General features: G+C 40.5%; 1 protein-coding gene across 2 annotated transcripts; it reads right to left on the minus strand.

Moving 5' to 3' along the window:
- Positions 1 to 1,970: 1,970 nt before the first annotated feature.
- inppl1a (inositol polyphosphate phosphatase-like 1a) lies at positions 1,971 to 24,617 on the minus strand. 2 transcript variants are annotated; one of them, XM_026372461.1, is made up of 27 exons: positions 24,070 to 24,617; positions 17,193 to 17,256; positions 16,467 to 16,611; positions 15,839 to 15,920; positions 14,339 to 14,485; positions 13,988 to 14,078; positions 13,671 to 13,760; positions 12,732 to 12,830; positions 11,349 to 11,499; positions 10,937 to 11,043; positions 10,398 to 10,500; positions 10,100 to 10,296; positions 9,792 to 9,909; positions 9,462 to 9,558; positions 9,108 to 9,246; positions 8,920 to 9,019; positions 8,258 to 8,346; positions 8,077 to 8,158; positions 7,818 to 7,907; positions 7,463 to 7,576; positions 6,957 to 7,133; positions 6,700 to 6,855; positions 6,444 to 6,519; positions 6,037 to 6,117; positions 5,150 to 5,903; positions 4,776 to 4,909; positions 1,971 to 4,468 (listed from the first exon to the last, which is right to left on the minus strand). In XM_026372461.1, the coding sequence occupies exons 1-27, from the start codon at positions 24,264 to 24,266 to the stop codon at positions 4,366 to 4,368; spliced, it is 3,783 nt and encodes a 1,260-aa protein (XP_026228246.1). In that variant the 5' UTR covers positions 24,267 to 24,617; the 3' UTR covers positions 1,971 to 4,365. The 2 variants fall into 2 exon arrangements, with proteins under 2 accessions (XP_026228246.1, XP_026228239.1); XM_026372454.1 differs by having other exon boundaries at positions 6,435 to 6,519.
- Between the last annotated feature and the right edge of the window lie 929 nt (positions 24,618 to 25,546).

The raw sequence follows: 25,546 nt of genomic DNA on the forward strand, positions 1-25,546 counted from the left end.
CTGGTGTAGACTGCTGTAGTTCACAGAGGCCCCCAGTCCTTGTCCCCTCAAAGTGACTCAGAAGTCAGATAATTAAGATAATTAAGTCAACGGTGTCTCTCTACAAAATAGTATGCAATCCTTCACATTATACCTGCAAACATCACGTGGTGACGTTACACACTTCATTCACATGATCAAGTCACAGCTGCTCAGCCACACTGAGCAGAAATCCCTCTACAGACGATGTTGTTAACTCTATTTAGTGTAAAATTCTTCATGTACTTTTACTGTTACCTGACTAAACCCTTCACAAAGACTAAAGGAGGATGATTTGCCCACTACAAGATGTCTTCACACACACTCACACACACACATCCGGCACCCTCTGCCCTTCTTTCCTGTCTTTCCTACACTCGCGTTCCCACACTCGGTGCACACTCACACAGCCCTGATGAGCATGGCGGTCAGGTACGAGTTTAAAGCAGAAATCTAAACATCACGCTCCAGTCTCTGCTGGGGAAACAAAACAAACTTTAACCGTCAAGCACAATTTTCTCTAAGCAGCCCCCCCCAACCTCCCACACCCGACACAGAGAGTCCCACCAGAAGGAACTGGGTCCCCCTAAGTCTCTTTGCAGAGCAAAACAGGGCAACTCAAAATCCAATTAGCGCGGCTGGGTCCAGACCAGATCCCTCCCAAGTTCAATTCACCCCCTCCCTCTTCTTTACTGTATTAAGTCCTGACTACCCCTCACTGTGACACCCACCACCTCCTCTCCTCTCTTCTCCTCTAGGTCTTTTTGGTCCCATCATTCTTCCCTCTATCAGACAGTGGGCACTTTGTTCAAATTCAGCAACATGAGGTGTCTGTCCCCGTTTTCAGTTCCCGTCCTGCCCCGTTGTCTGGATGGCGAAGAGGTGGGGAACCGTAGTTATACACAGAGCAGAGTGTAAATCTGTCAGTCTAATTGAATAGAATCTAACTGAGCGTTAGCATCATGATCTAACAACTGGTTCCTCACCTCCGTCACCGACTGAAGGGTTTTGTTTTTGATGATCTTCCTGCTGGAGACGAACGAGTCTGTTCTGCAGCCAGAGCTTCAGTCTGTGGTCTGAACACTAGTGGACGTATAACTCATCACACACTCCGACTCAGACGTGCAGTTTCATTAAGTCTCCTATGGCAGAAAGACATGGGATGATCTTTCAGAGAAACACGATGCAAGCTGGTCAAACACTGGCAATACACTGAGAGATGGAGTTTTCTACGCTGTGTGCATTAACACTCTGATTTCTGTTCCCGTGGACCTGATCTCTTTGGCGAAAAGACAAAAACTCGGCTAGTTCTACTTTATTTGAACTTGCTTGTGTATCATCCGTTTCATTTTTTTGCAGATCACTGAAACAAGCTGATTCTTTGGGAGCGCTTCCTCCAAGAATCTACAAAAAAAAAAAAGAAAGAACAAAAAAAAAAAAAAAAAAAGGAGGGAAAAAACATGTATTTATTAATATTTTTTATTATGTCTGTGAGAAACCAACACGTTTCGTTGAAATTTTGTGACTGTAAATTCTGTAATTAGTAATATAAATATTAGGTAGCCTTTTGTTTATTTCTCTCACGTTGTTTTACAGAATTATTTCATTGCAGAGCATCTGTCTTACAGATCGACGCGTGTCCATGAAAACTATGAATCGACAGACGCTCTAGTGAATGAGAAGTTATAGCACTACTCTGAATATTCTAATAAATCTACATTATGGAAGCACTACCCGATGACTTTGATGATCTGGTTTCTTGTGTGTGGGGGAAAATGAACTGTTGTGTGTGAAGTGTTTTTGTGAACAGTGGGGTGTGAGCTGCTATCACTTGTTTTCATTCCTCCGTACACTCTTTCCCTATGAGGCAGGCCTACACGTCACAGGTCGTAACCGTTCCATCCTTTCAGCTTTCCCTGCTGACAACAAAAACATGAAAACAAGTGAAGCTGTAAAATAAGGAAAGATATTAGATTTTAATTGAAAAAAACAAATTACATGGGTGAACAACTTACATTAACTTAAAAGAAGAAACAAGATAAAATGGAGTGTGTCAGAGAAAACACAACAAGTCTTTTTTTTCTCTCATGCACGCACACACACGCACGCACACACACACGCACGCACGCACACACACACTAAGAACAGTGAAAGGCCAAAAAAGGCTCAAACAGAGATTTAACAGCTTTAACACATCTGATCGGTAAAACCTAGCCGTCGTTTGGCTGTTAAAAGATTAGACAGACTGTACTGCACATAATACAGACGAGTAGCTAAAGGTGTATGTGAGCAACATCATTCAAAACTGTATGTAGGTGGCAAAGACAATCAGAAGAGGGCAATCGCTTTCAGACATCAATAAAACGGCTAAAATCACATTCTTTAAATTTGCTTTTAAATCATATTTACTCCCAATTGTGTAACAATAAGACGTTACATGGTAAAATATTTCTACATATTTCAGTAGCAAAAGCAGGTGGTGTGGTTAATTAGAGAAATATCTGAAGTGATCCACCTCGATGTAGGAGAGGTGTCAGCTATGTTGAGATGAATCCACATCAGCATCATCTAATATGACAGCAAATTTGATTTTGAGTTAGCTTCTGGTCTGACAGAGGAGGCAGGGGTCAATTTAGGAACCAACAAAGGTAGTCTGAACACTAACAGGTGCATCAATGCTCAGCTGTTCAACTGCTTAAGAAGGTAATCTAAACAAACCATTGAGATAAACTATGAGGTGTGACTTTCACTGAACTTAACTTGGTTCTGTCTTATTTTGCCAAGTTTGCACAGTGGTGGCCCCTGATTAGGTTTATGGAGTAACACTGCCACCTGCTGGGTATATCAGCGAACTAATGCCCTCACGCCATTTGAGTCCTGCAGAAACCGGACTGTTGTCCTGCTTTCATGTGTTGGGAGACGTGACACTTTCTCCCATGCGCAAAAAAAGAAATTTCATGATCCACAAAACTGTGCCAAGTGTCCAGTAATGGAACAAATACTTCAAAAATAAAAGAAATCTCTACACTACATGACATGTTGTAAAGAACAAAATGTTTGGCTGACAAATTGTTTCTCTAAAACAACAACATGATGGCTTAAAAACATCTTATGATGACTACACATTACTCGATGTGGCTATGTTAACCTATTCCCTGAAAATGCTCCATCATGACACAAAGTTAATGAAATTTGACTCAGGCAATGCCAAAATACTATTCTTCTGTAAATTGAAATGTTTTTGTCCTCGCACATAATTAAAGTTTGAGCATGAGAAATCTACTAGGTAATATATTTTAAGTGATATTTCACTTGAGCGCAGCATTTATTGCCTCATGTTTGTCGACCAATCTAACAAAATGCTGACTGTTCCAACAAACACGAAATTGCTCAAATGCTGTACCAAAGTGAACTATGCACATTTAGCTCTAACAGGACTGGTTTGGTTGGTTTGCTCCACATTCCCTTTACCATTAAAAACACATAAAACCATAAATACATGCACGGACACTGACACAAAAGCACAACGTTTAAAAAGGATGAGACATCAGCTCACTTCAGTCTGACATGCCTGTGGGCTAGTTCCTCTCCTGTCACCACTTCCTGTCCACCTCCATCACAGAAGCAAAGGTGTTGCTCCGCCTGACCTGTGGGCTGATGTTATACTCATGAGAGAGCTTTCTAACAAGTCCCACACGGGTTCCCAACTGTGAACATTGATGGGAAAAAAACCTGAGATTCTGAGACGAACACAGTGTTGTTTAAGCATTCGGAGCTGAGGAGGCAAAACACAGGCTGTATGTTTTCAAGGCTCTGGTTTCCCACTTCCCCCTTTTTATTTCGATTTAAACTGAAAAAGATTTAAATTATCCGCTTGTGAGGAAACTGTGCCTCTTCTTAGCTAAGGTTCCTCAGCACAAAAAGGAAAACTGGCTTTAATTCTAACTTGAAGATGCAGGTCAGGATCAGTATCAGCTGCTCTACATTATCTCTTTTATGGCCATGAAAATAATATTATCTCATACTACATCTTCTTGCTAAGTTTAAAGCCAAGAGTTATGTAGTGATGCTTGAAAAATTGAAATGATTCTCGTTAAATAAAGACGCTTCTATGGCAATGACAACACACCTACAGTACATGTAAAAAAAAAAAAAAAAAAAAAAAAAAAAAAAAAGACGGTACAAGTGTTTTTGAAAATACAAATGGAGTGCAATTTCTCTCAGAAGGCACAGTCCGGCATCAATTGGCACATTACAGCTCCGTTCAGTTCAGCTGTGATTTGGCCTTCCAGGACCTGGTGTGGAACCAGGCTGGTTTGGACCAGTCATAGACCAGTTTGGTGCAGTTTATTTCTGTTGCTGCTGCTGCTGTCTGAGGCTCTCCAGCAGGATTCGCTTGTGGGTGGGGTCGAGCACTCCCGCTTCCTCCAGGTCTTCCTCAGTGATATCACTGGAAAAACAATAAAAGATGTAAGAAACATAATAGATCAGAATAAATAGTGAAGCTTCGTCATAATTCAGAATAAGCAGTCTAGAAATGCACAGAGACATTCCCTTTACAAATAATAATCATAATAATAAAAAACCTGCTTCAATTTTTGAAGTTTCACTATAAACTACCCTTTGCTTCGTTTAAGACTAAACTTGAGCATTACTTTTACACAATTTCATTACCTCAACAGTACTTTCATGTTCACCCCCACCTGCATGCACCTGTGTTTGACTGTCAACATATCTGAGTGTGTGAGTGAATGTACCTGAGAAACTCCAGGTCGTCCCAGCCGTTGTGTAAAAGACCCTCCTCATACCTCTCCAGTCCCAGTTTCTGCAGCCACTCCCCCACTGACGATTCCCCCACAGACAAAGATGAACTGCTGCTGCCCCAAAGGGCCTGCACAGGAGAAATACAAACTTGGAATCAATTAAAAAAGTACCACAGGAACACATTGTTGTGCTACATGAAAGTATTCAGCTAAAGCCCTAGTTTAGTTGAACTCCTTAAGAACTCCTGTTTGTAAGAAACTACATTACAAACACTGGGCTCTTGTCAAAGTTAAGCTTTGCTTCTTTACAAGACAAATATTACTGACTGAGCTACTGAACTGAGTGAGAATTTAAATGAACTGCTTACCTCCTCAGGCATGTCTTCTGCGATGCTCTCTGTGATGGGGTTTCTGGGGGGGAAGGTGCGGCAGGCATCTAAACCCAAACCCATGGGTGGACCTCTCAGAGGTGGTGGAGCGGATGGAGCGCGTGGAGGCTGCCCGGGAAACTCACTCTCACTCAGGGTCTTTGCCATCTGGAGAACAGAACATGACTGGTCGTCCAAAGCCCCTGGTCCAACTCCTCCTCCACCTCCTCCTCGCCTAAAACCTTCTCCTGGGGCCATCGGGGCAACAGGACCGGCTGCTGGGATCCTGACTTCAGCAAGGTCTGGGTAAAGAGGGCGAGGTTTGGGGAAGGGTGCTTCTGCAACCATCTCCAGGGCTCCCTTCGGGAGCGGAGGAGGGGGGAAGTCAGGAGGGGGTCGAGTCAGTGTGCTTCCAGTTGTTCCTCCAACACCTCCCCCCTGTGCCCCAGCCATACAAACGCCTCCATCATCTTCTGAAGTGCCCTCCTCGCTAATGGCACGGACTGGGTGTCCCGCCATGGGTCTGCGTGGGTGAGGTGGTCCCGAGGCTGCACATGGGGATTTGTTTCGAGCTCCAGCTGAGGAAGGAGGGAGTTTAGCTGCCTGGGGGTTTGTGGAGGTAGGAGACGGGAGAAGCTCGGGTGAGAGAGCCGCTGCCGACTGGTTGGGAACACCCTCCAGGATGTAGTAGGCGGGATTATTGTAGCTGTTCTTGCAGATGGATGGATCACTGTCTGACGCATCCTGTTTAGATCTTCACAGCACAAAAAGCAACAGAACAGTTAATTGATTACCTTTTTATGTGTTGTGATTTGCAGCTTTAGCTATTGATCTACAGTTTGTGAAATATAAGGGTGCATTTACTGAGGTACATTAGTGTTCTGTACCTTGCAGCAGTTTCCTCCTTCCTTTCTCCCTCTTCACTGACCTTGCCCAGCTCTCCTAATGGTTTGCGGACTACAGATTGCCTGCATAATGGACAAAACAAAACATGACTGAAATTAGCAAGGGAAAAAGAAATATAGAATAACAAGCTAACATGGTGATACCAGGGGGTATATTTAACATAAAAAACATAATGTTTGTTCCAATTGCCAATCTCAAAATGTTCACATTCAACAGCATGGTCCATGTTCCTTTTTCACCACACTACTAAGGGCAAATCTTTCTTATTAAAATTCGATAAATAAAATGTCTACAACATTACTATGATGTTTGTAATAGTATACAGTTTAGTCAAAGCTTGTTGAAAATTTTTAAAACACATTCAATATGTTGTACTGACTTGACATACTCATGTCCCACTCTGGATACCATTGTGGATCTCCCTTTAGGTCCACCTCCCTCATCCTTATCCACACTGATCCACTCTAAAATGCAAGAATAAAAAGAGTTACTGGAAACACTAACAGTATGTCTTTATGTTACCAAGAATGATGTGGACAATTAACAACTGCATATTCCTTAAAAAATCTTTTTATTTGCGTCATTCCCTGTGTGTCTGCACAGTGTACCAGACTACCACCACACATTTTTTTACAGTGTATTACCATAGAGTCTCTCCCTGGTTCCCATCCTTTCCGAAGGGACTCTGACTCTCATGGACCCCCTTATATTTCCTGTCTCCTCGCCACGATGGGACAGGTAAGTGTGGAACTGCTGTGCTGTGCTTCCAATCATCGACTTCAGAGCCAACACACACTCTCCTAACCGAGGAAAAAACGTGTTTTATTTGTCAGACTAAATTAAACAAGGTCAGTTGCAGAGTTGCAAAACCACACTACAAACATGAACAGCGTCTTTATACCATATGACTCATATCCATCCAGTGATTTCACAGTTAGAAGCAGATGCTGGTCCTGCAGGTACTCGATCTCTGAGAGCAGAGGTTTCAGTGTTGTTAGCTGTTTGTTGGACCAGCTCACACGCAGGAAGTTGACATTGTCGCTACTCTGGCTGTCATTCTCATAACTCTTCTTAAACTCTACAGATGAGAGACAGAGAGAGAAATGCAGGACAGAAAGGATGGGAGAGAAAACAAAGGGAACAAGGTGGGAAGGAAAGAAGGAACAAAAGCAGGGAGATGTTTCTGTTGCATGTCATTCAAAAGTACATGGTGGTTAGGAGGTGGGGATATAGCAAAGGTCAAAAATGAATTCTAGCTTAAAGGTATACTAACTTCCTGAGATTGGGAGGGAGGAAGGACAATACAAAAGAAAAAAGCAGACATAATTTTATTACATCCACCTGGTGTTACAAAAACCCAGTGGAAAAACTGTGTGATGTGAGTCAGTGCAGCTGTGTTCACCTCACCTTCGAGACAAGTGGAGTAGAATTCGATGAAGAACTTCGTTCTACTCGCTGTCTTCACTATGGCCTCGATACTCTCAAACTCGATGTAGGCCTGCTCTGAGGACTTTGGTAGACCTAGAGGGAAGATCAGGTTAAACAGTGTGTTCTGTTTTCTTTGCCATTTTCAGGCAACATTAAAACCATAAGCTTTAACTATAAGGACTATAAGAAAACAGTCAAAAGATTAATCTTTGTTGTTGTTCATTTTAGGAACAAGCTGAAGGAAAGGAGACAAAGTAAGTCATCATCAGGAGAGATTTCAAATGACTAGAAGAGGAAATAGTATTTTTAAAAATTTTAATGTATTTATTTTTACCTTTCTTGGAGACAAACTGGGAGGTCACCCCCACCTCGAAGGTAGCAAACACCGGGGAATGATCACTAGTCACTATATCATCTGTACAGCCTGCGGAATAAAAGAGCAGACTGCTATTATCCCCTGGTGATTAGTTATATACAGTTTAGAGAAAACCACTAAACCTGCAGAATAAATAGCTAAAAATGACCCCTGTTACATTTAATAGAAATAAATGTGTTGAATTGTTTTGTTTTTTTTTCTTTACAGATGGTCTCACCATAGGAGTTGCAGACAATGTGTGTTTCTGGATATGACTTCCACAGAATCCTGTCACACCACGATGGAACGTTAGTCCTCATCTGGCACAGACAGAAACGTGGAAAAAGATGAAATATGATTATGAGGATGACTCACAAACGAAACAGGAAATAAAAAGTTTGATAAGTCAGTTAACATACTCCTGTGGCCTTCTGCTTCTGCCACACATATGTGTCTCTGGAGCCCCGCTCATAACGGTAGGTGGGTGGGAAAGAGATCTCTTCCTCCGCTACAAGAAGACACACATTTTAGCAGGTCAGTCTAAAAGTGCACAGCTGTACATATTTCAAGGAACATTGCTTAAAGTAAATTCTAAATGGCAAGAATGAAAGAGAAAGCTCTCGCATTTTCTCACAATGGCAAAAAGGAGAGAGACTAAAATGTTAACAGTTCCTGAAATGAGTCGTTCTATTTATCTTTCTGCAGTGAGGGAAAAAAAATGTCAAAACCACACACTGAGTGCGTGGACGAGTAGCCACATCCTGTGTAAATGGTTACTGTTGAAAAAATACTAGAAGAGAAGATAAAAGTGACATGAGAATGAGGCATGTTGCAGATCATGATAGGAAAAAGGTTGTGTGTATGTCTTTAGTCTTAATGGGACAAATGTCCTTGATCCATGGTCTTGGACAAAAGGACTGAACAGGTGCTTTTGGGAAATATGAGTCATCACTTCAGCTGTGGTATGAGACCAGCAAAACTTTGTTTAAAAGGACAGAAACCTTGTGTTAGTGTTGAGATTTTTTTAAACTACTATTTCTTAAACAATTCCTGCTCTGACTCAAGAATGACAAACACTGACCAAAGCGTAGAAAGACTTTATTCTTCTCCCTCTCCAAGTTGAGCTGGTCCACCTTCAGCAGGGGGTCAAACTCCTTCCTGTTAATGTAGTTTAAAATCTCCTGCAAAGACAGACACAAATAATGACATAATAAAAAGTTATCTAGGTTGGCTGCATTTCACAGTTTCACAGCATGTGTTCTGCTTCACCTGTATGTCCATATCCAGCCTGTAGTTGAGGTCTCCCAGCCAAAAAAGGTGTGTGAAACGCAGCGAGATGTCAAAGGAGCTCAACTGTTTGTCTCCTAGTGACAGCAGCCGTAGTATATCAAGGTAGTTCTGGTTTCTCCTGTGGAAGTCAAAGGTCGCATGTGTCACAGGAAATAATTGGTAAAAATGTCACGGCTGTATGTGTCCTTTGTGTTTTTTACAGTACAACATCAAAATATCTGATGTCTGTCCCCAATCTAAAATTACAGTGTACAAATACAACACAAAGGTAAGGTGTGTGAGAATTTACTACAATAAACTGGATATAAGCCATGTAAAATGTGTGGTAGGTACCTGGCGATTTTCTCATTCCCTGATGTCAAGTGACAATTTACAAAACCAAAAGATGTCCCATTGAACATGAACGACACACCCACAGCTCCTTTGTTACCTAGGAAACCATCAAACCACACACAAGCTCAATACATTACATAAACGTGAAATTTATATGTGAAAACGTACAAATTCGTCTTCATTCAAGTCACACTTTTCATTAAATTTCATTCAAAATGGCCCCTTTGTTATTCATGTATCACACTGTGCTGCTGTTCCACTTAAAATTAATATAACAAATGAACAATTAAGTGTTATTTAAGTGAAGATAGAATGAATCATTGTTATTACCCAGTGTGTTGGCAATCCCTGTCTTGACACTGGACATCCCCACGTGGCTAATTCGATTCTCGTGTTCAGGTTTCACCAACACAGCAATTTTTATGCTCCACAGACTCTGCACTGCAATCTATAACCAAGTACAACACACAATCTAGTTACCATTTATCCACTCACTGTACAATAATCCACCTTTCTTCATTCTCCCCCATCATGACTAACTTGGTAGATGTGAGAAAGCACAAATAACACAGATGTAGTCAAAGAATGCAACATAACAAACCAAACATTTAATCTCAATTTCTTAAAATCCTCCTCACTGGTTTATAATCCAGTTCTGTGTGCTCCTTCAACACAGCACGGAGTGACTCGACCCATTCCCGATCACACACTGAGTTTTCCTGGGTTCCAAACACATAGAGGTCATGAGGGATAGTCACTGTCATCTCATCCAGAGTCTTCCCAAGGCCACGACACAACACCCATGAGGTCACAGACTTAGGCGACGGCACTGAGCCTACAGACAAAGACAAAAAAGCACATTCTCACCAAAAATACTAATGTCAGTATGTCAATGTTGCTATTAAAGTAGATTATGTCAAATAACGTGTGTCTAACCCATATTCCAAGTGCCTATGAAAATGGAAATCATGTCTGGCTCATCCTGGTTGGAATGTTTGTTCTTCATCAGCTGCAGCAGCTGGCAAAATGCTTCCCGCTTCTGAAACACACACACACACATCAGTTATTGGAGAGTGCCACAAACGGGCACCAACAATCTGTGTGTGCAAGTGTGTATGTGTATACATACAGCTCTTACTTTTTATTTGTCATCATGTTTTAGTTAATTAAGGAGAACTATCTAGACATAAATAGCATTGCAGAGCTGCATATGCATAAAATGTATGTATGCAAATCTCATTACAGCAAGACTGAAATCTGAATTTATTAAAGCTGTTTGTAAACAGGTCTCGGTTACAAACCTCAGCCATGTTAGTTTTTCTTAATCTGACTCTTAATACACAAATAAAAAGGAAATAGTATTTCCCTATCAGTCTGTCACTCTAATATTTGCAGGTACAGTACACAGGTGTAATTGTAAAAACTTTGCTTTCATATATCTTCAAACTAAGTTTGAGTGTGTGGGGGTGTGAGACCTTGGCACTAGCAAAGATGAAGTCTTTCCTCTGGCTCTTGTCCTTCTCCTTCTCAAAAACAATACCAAGCTTATTCTGCACCCGCTGTGACTTGATCAGCTGACGGACTGAGAAAGATGGAAAAAGACAAATAGACAGGCAGGAGACAGCGCATTAGAGATAAAGGGCAGGAAAGAAAAAGCAAGATCACGGAACAGATTGTTAAGGTTAAAGAAAGAGAACAAAGAAGATGAAACAGTCAAAATTATAGTCAAAGCTGGCATTAAATGCTGTTTTATGTCATAATGTAAAACAGATACCGTCCAGAATATGATATAAAAGACTTAATCTGAAGTAGAAAAATGTTTCAAAATTTACTAAAATATACTAAATCATATATTTATTGTGTATACATTGTTGGTGTGCTTCTCACTTTTGTCATGTGTGAAGGTTGTCCAGTCCTCCTGACTGTCCTTCACCTTCTTCATTACTACCAGTCGCCCTCCCTCCACGTCCACTGACAGAGTGTACTTCTGACTCTTCCCTATCTTTGTCAGCTCTGCCAGGTAGACGTCCAGCTTTACCTGTATTGGGTAGGATAAGAAGGACTAAACACACACCCACCATAAACAGACTTGGACTGCTACAGCGCAATCTAAATTCATATCATCGTATGAAATCCTCACGCCACCAGGGGTCTCTAAAGTGCAAGTAGTGGACCCATCAGCATTCTCTCTATTTTCCACATGCACAGCAGGCTTCATGAGTATTAAAAATCTAAGTCAGCAGTCATCACACAAAGTGTCTTGATTGCCTTGATATCACTTAGAAATCTTTTAATAATTTTGAAGAAGACATGTGGGCCTTTAGTCTATGAGAAGAGAAAACTGTTCATTTCTCAGGTAATTGTGTTGTAACTTTGAGTCATACAGTATAGCGTAAACATCAATGAGGTCTGTTTGCATATCAGTGAGTGAATTACATGCCACATCTTAAACCTATCGCCCCATCGTGACAACATTTCTGTTCCTGTACAGCAGGAAGCTGCTGAGAAGCAAAGAATAGCGACTCGTCTGACAGTTAATATTTCTAATCATTACTTTCTGTTTACTCTTCTGACTCAACTTCTTTTCCCTGCAGTAAAAGTGCTCCCACTCACTTATCTCCCTACTCTGTTTTATCTGCATCTCCTTCACCTCTGCTGTCAACTGAATATCTTTTATATTTATCTTTTATTAGAATTTTTTTCTCCCACTCTTCAGTAGTCTCCTTCTTATGTCTATTACTCATATTGTTGGGACAACTTTAAAATAAAACAAGTATAATCCCATTACCACTATAAGAAACATTTACTTACTTATACACTTGGTCTACATGGAAATAGGAAACCAAAAGTCATAAATACCACTGAGTATCACAAAGCCAGTGATGATGCCACAGGAAGTTGAATACTAACCATGCTTGAGTCTCATATAAGCTATGCTGACGAATCTCCAGCAATGTGTTAAGAAATACATGACTCCACAGTCACATTCAGTTCATTCTGATTCAGTCTTCGACTTCTTTTCTCTTCACTTGATACTGTAAATCAAATCTGGACGCGAGGTGTTCCAGCACCATACAACAGATCTCAGGTTTGACTCTTGACTAAAATGACTTTATTTATTCAGTGTCTTTGTGATTGCTAGAATGCAGATTTTCCACAGCATCCATATTTGAATACATTAAGGTACAAAAAACCTTTAAGCATTATCACTACAAGTCTAATACCATCTTCCTTCTTTCTGCAGAGACACAACCACAAATAAACTGATACCTCAAAGGCCTGCACTGGAATGGCTTTGCTGTGACGCATGGACAGAGGAGGAGGGGAGCATGGAGAAGATAAACTCATGTCCTGGAGAGCTTTCAGGGCCTAAGGGGAGAAACAAGAGAAGGGATGGGAGGAGAAACGATTAGCAGATATGAGATGAAAAAAAAGAAAGGAGGGAAAGCGTCGTGGACATAAAAAAAGACACTGTATTGTTTTCAGTCTCAGGGTTGGTGTCGACAAGGGAACAGTTTCCCATTTCCTAAACGCAAGCTAACAGGAGCAGAGAAGGTGGAGTCAGTGACATCATATGATTTGTGTAGTTTAACTGCACTAAGGCCATTTCCTTCCAAATCTCCAAAAGTCTCTCCTTACCAATGAAGATTAGAAACAATTTGATCTATTAATGCAGCAGAACTGGCCAAACATTACTTCAAAATCATGGATATAAACAAAAAATCTGATTGGAAAGGCAAAAAATTACTGCTAGGCAAAACAAAAAGAAAACTTTATATCTTTAAAACGTTATAGCACATAGTGAACAGTCTCCATTTGGCTGTTCTTACTATTATTGTTACACATTATGAAAATAGATTTTAATAGATTGTATCAACAAATACAAACGTCTCTTGTGTCTAAAAATGTCACAAAATCCCTTCATCTTTCTCCATCTGTGTCTTTTCCATGTGTTGTGTGTCAAAGTCCCAACAAGGGCCCCAACAAGACACACAGCAGCCCGCTGGGATACACATGCAGCTGGCAGGGCTTGTGGACAAATTATCCATCATGTGTACAGGGTTATCTAACTGGACCACCTCCAGCTAACAGCTGTGTGTGTCTGTATGTGTGCATGTGGGTATACACCCAAACACAAAAAGGAGACAGATGGAGAGAGCAGAAGTGATTGTGTGTATGTGTGTGTACATGCCTACACATAACATGTACCTTCTTCTCAATGGAAGACAGCAGGTCTTTGAGAACGGCCAGCTTAGTCACAAGGTTTTCCAGCTCCTGGTCTCCACCCTGATTCACTGACTGATGGAAGAAAGAAAAACAAAAAACAACAACACGCGGTTAGGACTCCTTGCTGTGTTGTTCGAAAAGATGAACAGAATGTAACTAAGAGACAAGGGATGAGATTTAATATTTTGCTACTATAATTTTTTTTAAATGTAGGGATAAACAGCATGACTTTAATAGAGAAATGGAAAGAAAAGTTAATATTGTAGATAAGCACAGCAAACAGAGACAGAGAGCTGTACCTGTTGGATCATCCTGGAGACCATGAAGGCGCTCTGCTGATCAAAGACTTTAGACAGGATCTCTAGACCAGACAGAACCTTATCCACCTCCCTAAAAGGTAAAAATATATAAGTTGGCTTAAAACTCAAAAGAATTTATCTATTAATCATTAGGGAAACAAAATTTCTAATATTTTTATAGGAACATGTTGATGTTATTCAATGAACATATAATAACCATGTGCTACGTGAAGGTAGCAGACAGCCCCACAATGGCAAAAAGAGCAAATAAATAAAAGAATAACCCTGCATCTGTGCAGTATGTTTGTGTACAGATGTACACAAACAGATGTTCTAGTGTTGCCTTCTTACCCATTAAGCCGTTTGCAGGATGCCACTAGTGTCTTGTTAAGGTGAGGCAGGGCGCAGGCTCCCTGTTTGACAGCCTCGAGGTCCAGAGCATAGCTGCCCTTCAGGTACTCATGGGAGACTGTGCTCAGGCCATTAGCTGCTGGAGCACTAAAACAAATAAAAAATAAAGACCAATGTATCTACATTCTGCATTATCAGTTGCATATTCACACTATAGGAACTATAAGAACTATAAGAACCACCATTGAATCACACACTTCCTCTCAACCAGAGTGCTGACCTATGTCTACCGTGTCAAATACATTTCATTATTTCATTTTAAGGGGAACATTTAAAAGGTCTAGTTAGGACAGAAAAGTTGCTTCCTTATTCTGTTTTACAGACATGCAACTCAATGCCTCAATGCCTCCTGTTATTTCTTAAGAAGAACCCCTGTTGACAGAATATTTAACTACTTTTAATTTTTTATAAAGTGGACTTCAATGTAAACCAACAAACACTTCCTGCATTAAGCCTTATTTTTAATAAGTCTGCAAAGGAGGGGATTGTTGAAAATGTGAATAAGTAGGTGATGTGTTGTTCCTTTAATGCCTCTGCGCTTTAGGAAAATGTAATGAATCATGTATAGTGACTGTTTTATTTCCTTAGCCACTATCATGATTGTTTCCATGAGAATTCACCAAATGAGGACCTGCTTTTTTTCCACATACAGCTGACACTGAAAAAAAGTTACTAATAATTTTTTAGGAAAACTCCTGTAGGCAGAAACAATCTGTTAGAGAAATATCAAAAAGGTGAAAAGAACACACACACACACACACACGTGCACGCGCACACACGCACGCGCGCGCACACACACACTGCAGTCCCAACTTCATCAAAGCCTTGCATCATCAGTGTGGCTTTCAACAGGAAGTGGCTTTCCTTCTCTATGCAGACACAGAGGGGCACACAAGGGGAACTGAGGATATTAATGAATGTGCATGTGTTTAACATGAGTGTAAAAGACTAATTATTATGTTTGACGTTAATATGTAGACAAGATGCAAGATGTGTCCACAGTGTATATCAGAAATGGAAGGGAACTGGGGCACTGTGTTTGTTTGTGTGTACACGTGTTTGCTAGTAACACATCTGCATACTATTTTTAAAGCATCCTTCCTCTGTGTGTGTTGCGGTTGTGTGACTAACACAAGGTTAACTTTTTTTATCGCTTATCACATTCACACAGTTACACAAATTCACACGCAGATTCTGCCCAGTAACAACCACAGCCTGACCTGTGAACTGACCAGTCTGACCTGTGAACACTGCCCTGAGCCTTGCTCACGGGCATCTCAGTGATGTTGATGGGTCAAGGGCTGCTCACTTCTCTAACCCCAACCACTGCCCCACTACCTTCACCAACATGTAGGTTAAGAAGCCTTCGGCGTTTATGATTTGATTCTTAGTGAATATACATTACTGTTTTGACGTGGACACAATAAAATGACTTTGTACCTGTCTGTGGGTGTTTCTGGTCCAGGAGGAGTCGAGGTGGAGGCAGAGCGAGGGGGAAGAGGTGGCTTATCATCCTCTCCATCTGCCAATCACAGTAAATAGGAGTTAACAAATGACAGGAGGGAGGCTGCTGTGGGTGTAACAAAGGTACATGCTAGCTCCCTTGTTTGACTGTTCCTTGCTCCTTATTCCTCATCTGATCCTGCCCAAGTCCAAGGAGCAAGCATTCAGCTTAACTGTTCAACTTAAGTCTCTGAATGGTCCAAAACACTCATCACATCTCCTGATTGGACCCTTGCTAATTTGACTTACTGATCTTAAATCACATTTTAATATCACATCAGCTTTTGACCAGAGAGGAATATTAACAGAAGCAACAGAGTACAATTACAAAAACTTGTAGTTTTCAGATTCATCATCCACTTAGCACTATTGGATCTGTAGGTGTGTTTAGCAAAAAACAATGTTTTCATTAGATATATAATCTGGTATTTATTATTCTATTTAGTACTCTGAACAATAATATAAATTAGAGAAAGGTGGATAAGAAGTAGATGCAATGAAAGTGAAAAGTGAAACAACTGAGAAATACTCCAGATGAGTGTGCTTGTTTAGGATCTAGAAATACCTGAATAGTCTCTGTCATCAGTAGCTGTTTCCTCTCTGTCCACTGCGTAAAGCAGGGTGGTGACGAGACCCTGGCTGGGCTGCAGGTACAATGAAACCAACTCTGGTAAGGTTTTAAACCGCTTGGGCTGCACACCCTGGGACGTCTGAGAGAGACAGCGACAAAGAGAAACATGGAGGGATACAGCGAAAGACAGGGTAAGAGAACGAAAGTTATTTATATGTGGTGTGAACATAACAATTACATTCGAGCTCCCTGGCTACAAGTAGTTATCTTACTGAAATCTCTGGTGACCCCTATTGTTCTACATCTAATGTTATGTAAGCAAATATGACCCAGTAATCTAAATATAATTCAAACCAGGAGGACCTACTTTGGTAAACAAATTTGGTTCCAAAATTTGACTTGTCTCATTTCAGTCAACCCCCAAAAATCACGTAGCAGTGATGTGGCCGCATGGACAGTCTGAGGTATTATGTTGTTGTGTGTGTGTGTGTGTGTGTGTGTGTGTGTGTGTGTGTGTGGCTGGGGGTGGTGGGGACTTCACAGCTGTTGGCCACAAGGCACAAAGAGGCTGCTTGTTTGAGTGTGTGAGTGTGTGTGCGATAGAGTTCAGTGCCAACAAAAGCATCTCTGCCTGCCAGCTGCTACCGAAGCAAATACAGTTTTTGCTGCACACATGCACACAGTTGACCTCAGTGGACTGCATGTGTGTCTTCTCTTTACCTGTACAGCCAAAAATCCTTCTTCATCTGGGAGGATCCTGTACGTGTGGACATGCTTCTGAAACCTGCAGAGAAAGAGAGAAACATGGTTGAACAAGTTGGAGCAAATGTAGTGGAAAGCAGACTCTTAGACTATGGTTTGATTCAACAAAATACACTATTTCAAATCTAACATTAGCACATAAAGTGTTGTACTTGACCTTAGCAGACAGTGGTGTGTTTATATATGTATAAGAGTGGGAGGGGGGGTTTAAACACTGTAGAGAACTTCAACCTGTTGCTGTCTGTCACGTTTGAGACTGGGCTTTATACTTACAGTAGCATGATGCAGGAAAGTGGGACATAGTTAAACCTAGTCTTTATACATTGGAAATCTACAGCGATATGTACAAAATAAAGAAAAACGCCATAAAAAAAAAAAAAGACTAGCTATTTGTTGAATCTCTCCAAGATGTATGTGTGGCATGTTTATTTCACTCAGCATCTGCGTGCCTCAAACTATGATTGCATTTCAGATTGAACCACACGCTCTTTTTTCCTTTTCAACCAATCGCTGATCAATTCTGTGGCACTGTGACTGCACAGCCATGGCTACAGGCCTGCAGTCACAAGCTGCAGCTGAACGATTTTCACGTGCGCACTTCATGTCTGCTCAGTGAACCGAACTCAAAATGTTCAATTTGCCAAACAAACGTTGTGGTTGATGTCTGTTGGTGTATATATGTCATGGCTGTGCGTCTGTTTAGCAGGGTGGATGTTGGTGGCTTATGCAAAACACTTCTGTAATGCTTTTACTTCTGTTTATAGTCCATGCTTATTTACAGTAGGCGTGTATGTATACATGATATAAATGAAGGCGGATAAAGCCATGTTGGGAAATCATGCTGTCTCATCCCTGTCTACTCAGCTGTTTTTCCAGTGTTTCCATGTGAGTCCTCATATATTAAAGTGTTTCAACATCAAACAGCAACCGGATTGGTTTTTACAATCCTAAAAAAGCAAATACTGGTCCATGCAGTTATACATAATACAACTAGAGTAGATCATCTTTATAAGAAGATACCCCAGATACCTGAGTTTCTTCACTGGAGATGTTAATCATAGTACATCATAGCACAGTTACAAAAATTAAACCTACACAACATTTCTAAATTATATGTTTTATTCTTGATGACGTCAAAGAACGTAATAAACATTTTGTCTTGATTCAGCAGGAGATATAACAAAGTACAAAGTGCCAATGCGTCCAGACCATTAAACTGCTTCTAAAATGATAACCCTCATGACCCTATAAATTTGCTCTTACTCTGTGTTAACCTTTGGACTATTTCTGTAGTCCAAATTATGTTTAATATTTTTATGAATGTTTGCTGTAGTAGATCAGATGCCATTAGATTGTGTTTCTTTATTTAGCATTGTTGCTTTGATTTGCGTCAGAGTTAAATGATATGGGACTAGGTTAACTAAACAACCAGGACATACAGAGCAGAAGTTCCCATGTTGAAGAGAGACTGTTGTCATAATACTTCCATATATCAAGTGTCTTGCAGTTAATAAGACTAACAGTACAAACTAGATAAATATTTGCTTTTGGTTTTCAAGGTCCAACAGTAAACCCAGTGAGATGAGCTACTCTTTTTGTCTGTCTGACCCCTGAACTATATCTATATTTAATCCTGTCACATTATTATATTATTGTTATTATTATTATTATAACACAGTAAATTGTACTTCCAGTGGCACATAATCCATATACTGACTGCAGTGTACAGTAGTGTGTATCTGTGTGTCTTGGTGTTTGTCTTCCTGTTGGCAGCTGATGAAATTCTCTGCGTGTCTGTGGAGTAAATACTATTGTTTCAGTAGCAGCAAAGTTATAACAGGAGGGAGGGTTATGGAGAAAGAGAGAGAGGTTTATTATGGGATAGACATGTACTGTAGACTCAAAGCATACAGTGAGTGTGTGCTGTCAACAATAGTCTGAGGATAACACTGGGCTCCAGACCAACCTTTTCCCACTGGTAGCACTGGTGCTGCACTTAAATTGACGTACAATGAAACAAATTCACATTCTCCTATCCTAACTGTATGACTGATAAATGCTGTGGTAATAAAGAGACAATTTACAGAAATGACATTGTGTTGATTTATTTTAAAAGAAAAACTCATAAGAACTAGTTTACTGAAGTAGTGCTTTAAAGTAATGTCCCCCAGCCGCCCTGAATCCTATCTGTAACTCTGAAACCTATCGACCAGGGGCCTAACTCAAGTCCTTTTATGATCCCATGCAGTGAAAACACTGCATCAGAGACATATTTAGATCAGCTAGTCTCACTGGTATCAATATCTTAGAACCCCAGCAATCTTTCATTTTTCCACTCTCTATCTCTACATTTCACTGTGCGATGCTCCCTCGCTCCCTCTTAGTGTTTCACATGTTATACAATGTTTAAAAACTAAAACAAATGGGGACATATTTGCAAGTTGCACTGGTGTGCCGAGTTGAAAGGTTTAGCCATACTGTCTCCAAAAATGGTACAAAATGCAACTAGATAGTCAGAGTCTGGGGCTTTGTAGTGACCAACCTGCTGACTATCTCTGTCCACCTCCTGTTATCTTTCGCTTTCACAGATGATCCAGTGGCATTGGCTAAACTTATACCTCTCTGTGTTTTAAGTTACCAACACCTACATTTCCCCCCTCTTATAATCCTCTGTTGTCCACTATTCTGCTCATCATGTACTCCCTCCTCTACTAATTCAACTTGCAGCAGGTCACGTCAATTACCCTACACTGTAATGCTGCATATATGAGCTATTTTCAAATGGTTTTTTAACTTGATCACAGTCAAAGATAGTGTAAAAATAGATGTGGTTCCTTATCTTAAAATCTTCCGTAAATAATCTTCTCATGCAAAAATGCCCAGAAGCTGTAAAACATAAATAGGATAAAATGGCAAAACATACTGTACTCTGTAACCAAATTAAGTTGTATAGTACTTCTATCCCAAAATATCTATCTATAAGTAAAAAAAAAACTATGGAAAATAATATATAGACCAACTTAAACACTTTCTTGGTGAGGATTGTTAAGTTTCGAACGCACACAGAAACACAGAAGGCCATATCTGAACTCTGACATTTTAAGACACGCTGAACTGAGCAACAGCTTCTTGACAGCAAAAATATTTAACAATTCTCTGTAATCAACGCAGAGATGTAAAGACTCGCTATTATTAGCACATGGCATCGACTCACTAGGAAGATAAAAACGTGGCACCACACAGGGAAACATCTTAGAATTTATGAATTAGTATTATTTTAAACTGACAAGATGGCCAGCTGGTCAGATGGGTCACTTCCTAAAAAGGTTGCAGTGTTACCTTAAAATATTTACACACACACCCAAAGTGCACAGACTAAAATATACAGTAAGAGGAAGTGAAAGACAAAAAATTGGCCTGTGAATAAATGAGAATAAAGCAATGAGAGATATTCCTATCTTGACTCAAGGTTTTGTTTTGTTTTTTTTTTTGTTCTAGTGCATAATTTGACAATTTAATGTTTCAGATTTTGCTATATATTCCCTCAAAACCCTTCCATTGCACCCACAGGTCCCTGCTACTGCTCAGATTTCCTCTGCTCCTGTCCAAAACTGTATTTGTGCTTTCAGATTTACTGATACTTAAAGAGATTTCCTGTGCTCCAGTTTACATTCTGAGTGAAAGGGAAGGATTTTGAGAGAAAGCACAACAAAATCTGAATGTAAAATCATGAAATTATAATGTCATATAGAAAAACTATGCTCTTAAAGTCACCAACGCAAACAGTTTTCATACAACAACAGAGTGGGTGGAAAGACTTCCTAAACACAGTGGTGCTCCCAAAGCTCTCAAAAGGGAAGTACAGGTCTGTTTATGCAAGTCACAAGGGCGAGCTCAACTAAAAAGTAAGTATACATTTTAAGGGCACTGATCTAAAAGACAGATAAAATGTGATAGTAGGTACCCCACTGATACAACTGTGCAAATTCCCATGTCTCATCTTGTAAGTGTTAAGAGAGTGTGAGTTTAAGGAGATGGCGTTCAACATACAGACAACCTGCTACTACAGATCAGCTCTGATGCTCCAGGATGCCACACTGACTCATAACTAAAACCCGTGTGGCTTTTTCAAGCATCTGGTGATTCAGTTCTTTTAGCAAAAGCTGACTAAGGTGAAAAATGAATGCACCATCTGACAATTTAATATTTTCCTCTGTTCCATCAGGGGTTTTTGGGAAACAATCAAATGTGTCACCCCCATTGTCAAACATTTAAGACACGCAGCTTGTTTCTGTCAAACTCAGATAACAACACAACATGTGTGTTGGCAAGGTTGTAACATGGAGCCACACTTTGACGTATTTTTTATTTATTTTGTGCTTGTGTTGTGAACTGTTTTGTACAGTGAACTGTGATACACAGTTTCACTCTGCATGGATAGAAACTAGAAGTTAAGGTTTGACTTCCCTTCAGTGTGAGTAACGTCACTTTGACAACCTGACATGTGGTTTTCAAAGCCAGATATATTTGTTTATTTTTATAAATTACAAGAAGATGGCATTAGATCCCACGTGCCAAAATAGCTCTACTGCAACACCCATCACTAAACTGGCATACAAGATCCAGTAGGCTTGAAAAATACATTGTCCATTGACAAAAAATGTACAGCACATAGGAATCCCCTTTAGTTCAATAATTCAGATAGATTTCCTCTTCTTTGAAAGCAATCACCATATGTACTTCATATCCTAAACATCACAGAGATTAGTATAAATTTCAGAGTGAATAACTGTCTTGTACACATCTGCAAAAATCACTCAAATTGACCTGTGTGAAGGCTGCACATTTATAGATGTATAAATTATATATATATATAATATAAATCTAATATTTACATTTCTTTCTGTTGTTGTTGCTAATATAATGCCATTATGATTGCAAAAACATATTATTATGTTAGTGTCTTGTTTAGGAGAGCCATCTGGTACAGTGTTTTGAAATATCAACATAAAAACTCACGAATCATTAATCTTTACAGCACTACTACTATTTATAATCACTAACAGGAAATGATGAGTTCAAATTTAAATGTTCAGCTTTTATCACTATTGTACTTACAGTCCATTTTAGTGCCTTAATCCTGTATCATGACTGCTGCAAAGCAAACAAAAAAATACGCCAGTGCCGGATTACATTTACAATGACAGTGAGGGACAATAAATAGTAAAAATTGCTAAGGGATATGTTAGTTTTTTAACTGTGGGGGGAACGCGTCTAGGTAAAAAGCAGTAACACTGCTTATAAAGCAGAGTTAGAGTCATGAAGGAAACTTTCTGAAGGAAAAGAAACTCCAAGATGTGAAAGGTGAAAGGGGAGAGGAAGTGAGAGGTGGAGGCAGGAAAAAAATCCGGAAACGAGTGATGCATAGATGTGAGGAATGTCGTAGGTCATAGAACGACCTAGTGAATGACCACAGCAAAGAACGAAAAGTGGAAGTTGTCAGCAGTGTTTACGAATCTCTTTGACTGTGTATTCTTACTAGATCAGTGGTAAGATGGATGCCAGGTGTACAGCTTTTTTTTTTTTTAAGTTTGCACAAAAACAGCAGTATTGGGTTTAAAGGACAAGTTTGGTGCTACATAATAGTGCATTATGCAGCGATAAGGGGAACTGATACTTGGTATCCGTTAAACCTCCTAATTACATTCTCAATTAATAATTCAGCGTAAAAAATAAAAACAAAATGTACATACAAATTCATGAAAATGTAAACAGCTTGTTTTGCGTGACCTATGGTCCGAAACCATATTTAGTTCATAAAGTTGTATAAACAAATAAAAGCAGTAAATACTCAGTGGAAGAGCAGGAACTGGCAAATATTTGACATTTTGCTTTAAAATGACCGAAAATACAAAGCGCTGCTGATTGAAGAATCAATGAATCCACAGCTCTAGCTGGCATCAGAACAGGCCGTCTAAATACCTAGTACATAAAGTATGTAGTGCTGGTGTGCATATATACAAACACAAAAAAGTTGAGATAATCTCTGACAGGGGATGTACGCTAAGTCACTGTCCGAGTAAAGCTGCTGCATGTAGAAATGGTTGTTGGAGAAGTCTGTCTTATGTAATGGAGGCATTTCACCACTTCTTTTTGTACAGAGGATGTCATGTCCTTTCACTATTAACAAACACTACTTGACATACACACTGGGGTCATTAGGTGTGTCATGGTTTATTCTGTGAGGAAACGTAGGTGTAATTGCGTCCAACTCTCCAGGTCAGCCCTGATCATAACTGAACCTTCAATTAAAACATCTGCAAGGCTTCCCCAGCTCATAGATGCTGATGTTTACCCTTACAACCATCCAGTTTAATGCCACTGCTCACAACCCGCAGGCTCACTGCAGCAGTGTGCCCTGTAACAAGACACGCTGCAGGCGACCACATCAGACACAACTGAGGCAGGGACAGCCCTGAAGTTGTGTGCCATGCTGGAGTTTGACTGCTGGGCAGACAGACTGTCTCTCTCTCTCTCTCTCTCTCTCCTTCTCCCACTCACTGCCTTCAAGGAGAAAGTAAACACATGCGTTTGGCTGAAACCTTATTTAACACTGGCTTACGCAGGCTTCAACTAGTACAAGTTAATCACATAGTGCACAGCAGCACATGATGCCAGTGCGGTGCTGCAGAAACGTTTAGGCCAGTGTGCAAATCTGAGAAGTTTGTTTAGGTTGAAGTGACTTTAAGAAAGTCTGGAGGTGTGTGTGTGTGCTAGTTGTTGAGCCTTTAGACTTTTCCTCCTAAACAAAGCCCTTCCACCCAAAGTTACTTACAGTACACACAAGGCGTAAGCCCCGTTCACACTCTCGCTGTCCCGCACCAGGAAGCTGCCGTCTCTCCCGGCCCGGGCCAGCAGCTCCTCGGCCGCCGCTCGACTCAGGTCCCGGTGATACCACATCGGCGGTGAGGGCCCCAACGGAGAAATCCCACCGCCACCTCCACCACCACCACCACCACCACCCCCGGCCATGGCCACAGCCCTTCAAACCGGGTTCAACACAAGCGGCTTCCCGTCTTCTCCGAAAACCCTCCCAGTCCAGCTCCGGAGCAGAAAAACAATCCCGGGAGAAAAACCGCTGAGAGGGAAACGGACGTTACTCGTTACTCCACAGGCTGCTGGGGGCGCGACGCGACCGACGGCGGAGCTACAAGTTGTTAGTTTGGTAAGTTCGCTGTCTGCGGCTGTTTCCTCAGTTCCTGAAAGACTCGCCACCCTCCTCTTTCGCTTCCCAGTCTCACGGAAATCAGGGTATGTAAATCCACACTGGAGACCGGGGAGAGACAGCGGGGACGACCTGCATCAAGACCGACATGACGCGCACTAACACCGCTTCCTGTTGGGATTTTCAAAATAAAACCACAATATGACGTTTGCTTATTAACAAACTTTATTTTTGAAGCTAAGTTCAACCACATGTTTACTCGTTTTGTCATTTTCTAGTTAGCTTAACGAAACTCTCTAAGAAGGAGGGATGTGAGGATGAAGAGATGAAGAGATACTGGGATGGATAAAGAGAGAGGGAGAAGGACAAGGAAATGAAGGCTAGAAAGAAAGAAAAGCAAAGAAATAGACCAAGACAGAGAAAATGGGCAGTCGTGGAAAGTAAATACATTTACTCAGCAACCTGTACAATCATCAGGCGTGTTTTTTTATACAACCTCATACATCTGTTCCTCTACATTCAAATAAAAATGTACCTACATCTATCAGGCAGATTAAAGTGAACACCTAAAAATACAGCACTGTGGTAGTTTGTTGCAGTACTCACTGAATGCTTTTTAAAATCTATATCCTGTGTGTGCTTGGAATCGACTCAAATATTTGCTTTTAGCTGTAAGCAGGCTTGCATTATTTAGAATAAACACTTTTCACCCAAATGATTAAAAAGTTATTCATCTAAACTACATTTTTTTCCTCTCTACTCTTTAATCATTGCTCTAAGTTGTAGCCCATGTCGTCTACACTAACACACTAACTTCAGGGGGTTTTCTTAGTTGAATATCTGTGACCTGAAGCCACCGATGAGGTCAGGCTGCAGTAAGTCCTCAGTACAAGTTCATACAAGTTCAAATCCAGTTATGCAATAATTCTTTTCTAGACCACACACACACACACAACCGCAAGAGGTAACTGTCCACCTAGGGGCCAGACTGGCAAACCACAGGAAACAGAATCTTGCACTTAAGTCTGACTCCAGCTATTCTTTTTATATTGTCTTTTCTTCTTCTAAAGTGTGGTTTGGAAATATA

The sequence above is a fragment of the Anabas testudineus genome, chromosome 13, assembly GCF_900324465.2.
Source record: "Anabas testudineus chromosome 13, fAnaTes1.2, whole genome shotgun sequence".
NCBI classification, from domain to species: domain Eukaryota; kingdom Metazoa; phylum Chordata; class Actinopteri; order Anabantiformes; family Anabantidae; genus Anabas; species Anabas testudineus.

Coding starts and splice junctions, on each gene's coding strand:
- inppl1a (XM_026372454.1), bottom strand. CDS start 24,266: ATGGCCGGGGGTGGTGGTGGTGGTGGTGGTGGAGGTGGCGGTGGGATT. Junction 10,297..10,397: donor CATAGGCACTTGGAATATGG/GTTAGACACACG, acceptor CTTTGTCTGTAG/GCTCAGTGCCGTCGCCTAAG. Junction 8,159..8,257: donor AGAAGCAGAAGGCCACAGGA/GTATGTTAACTG, acceptor TGTCTGTGCCAG/ATGAGGACTAACGTTCCATC.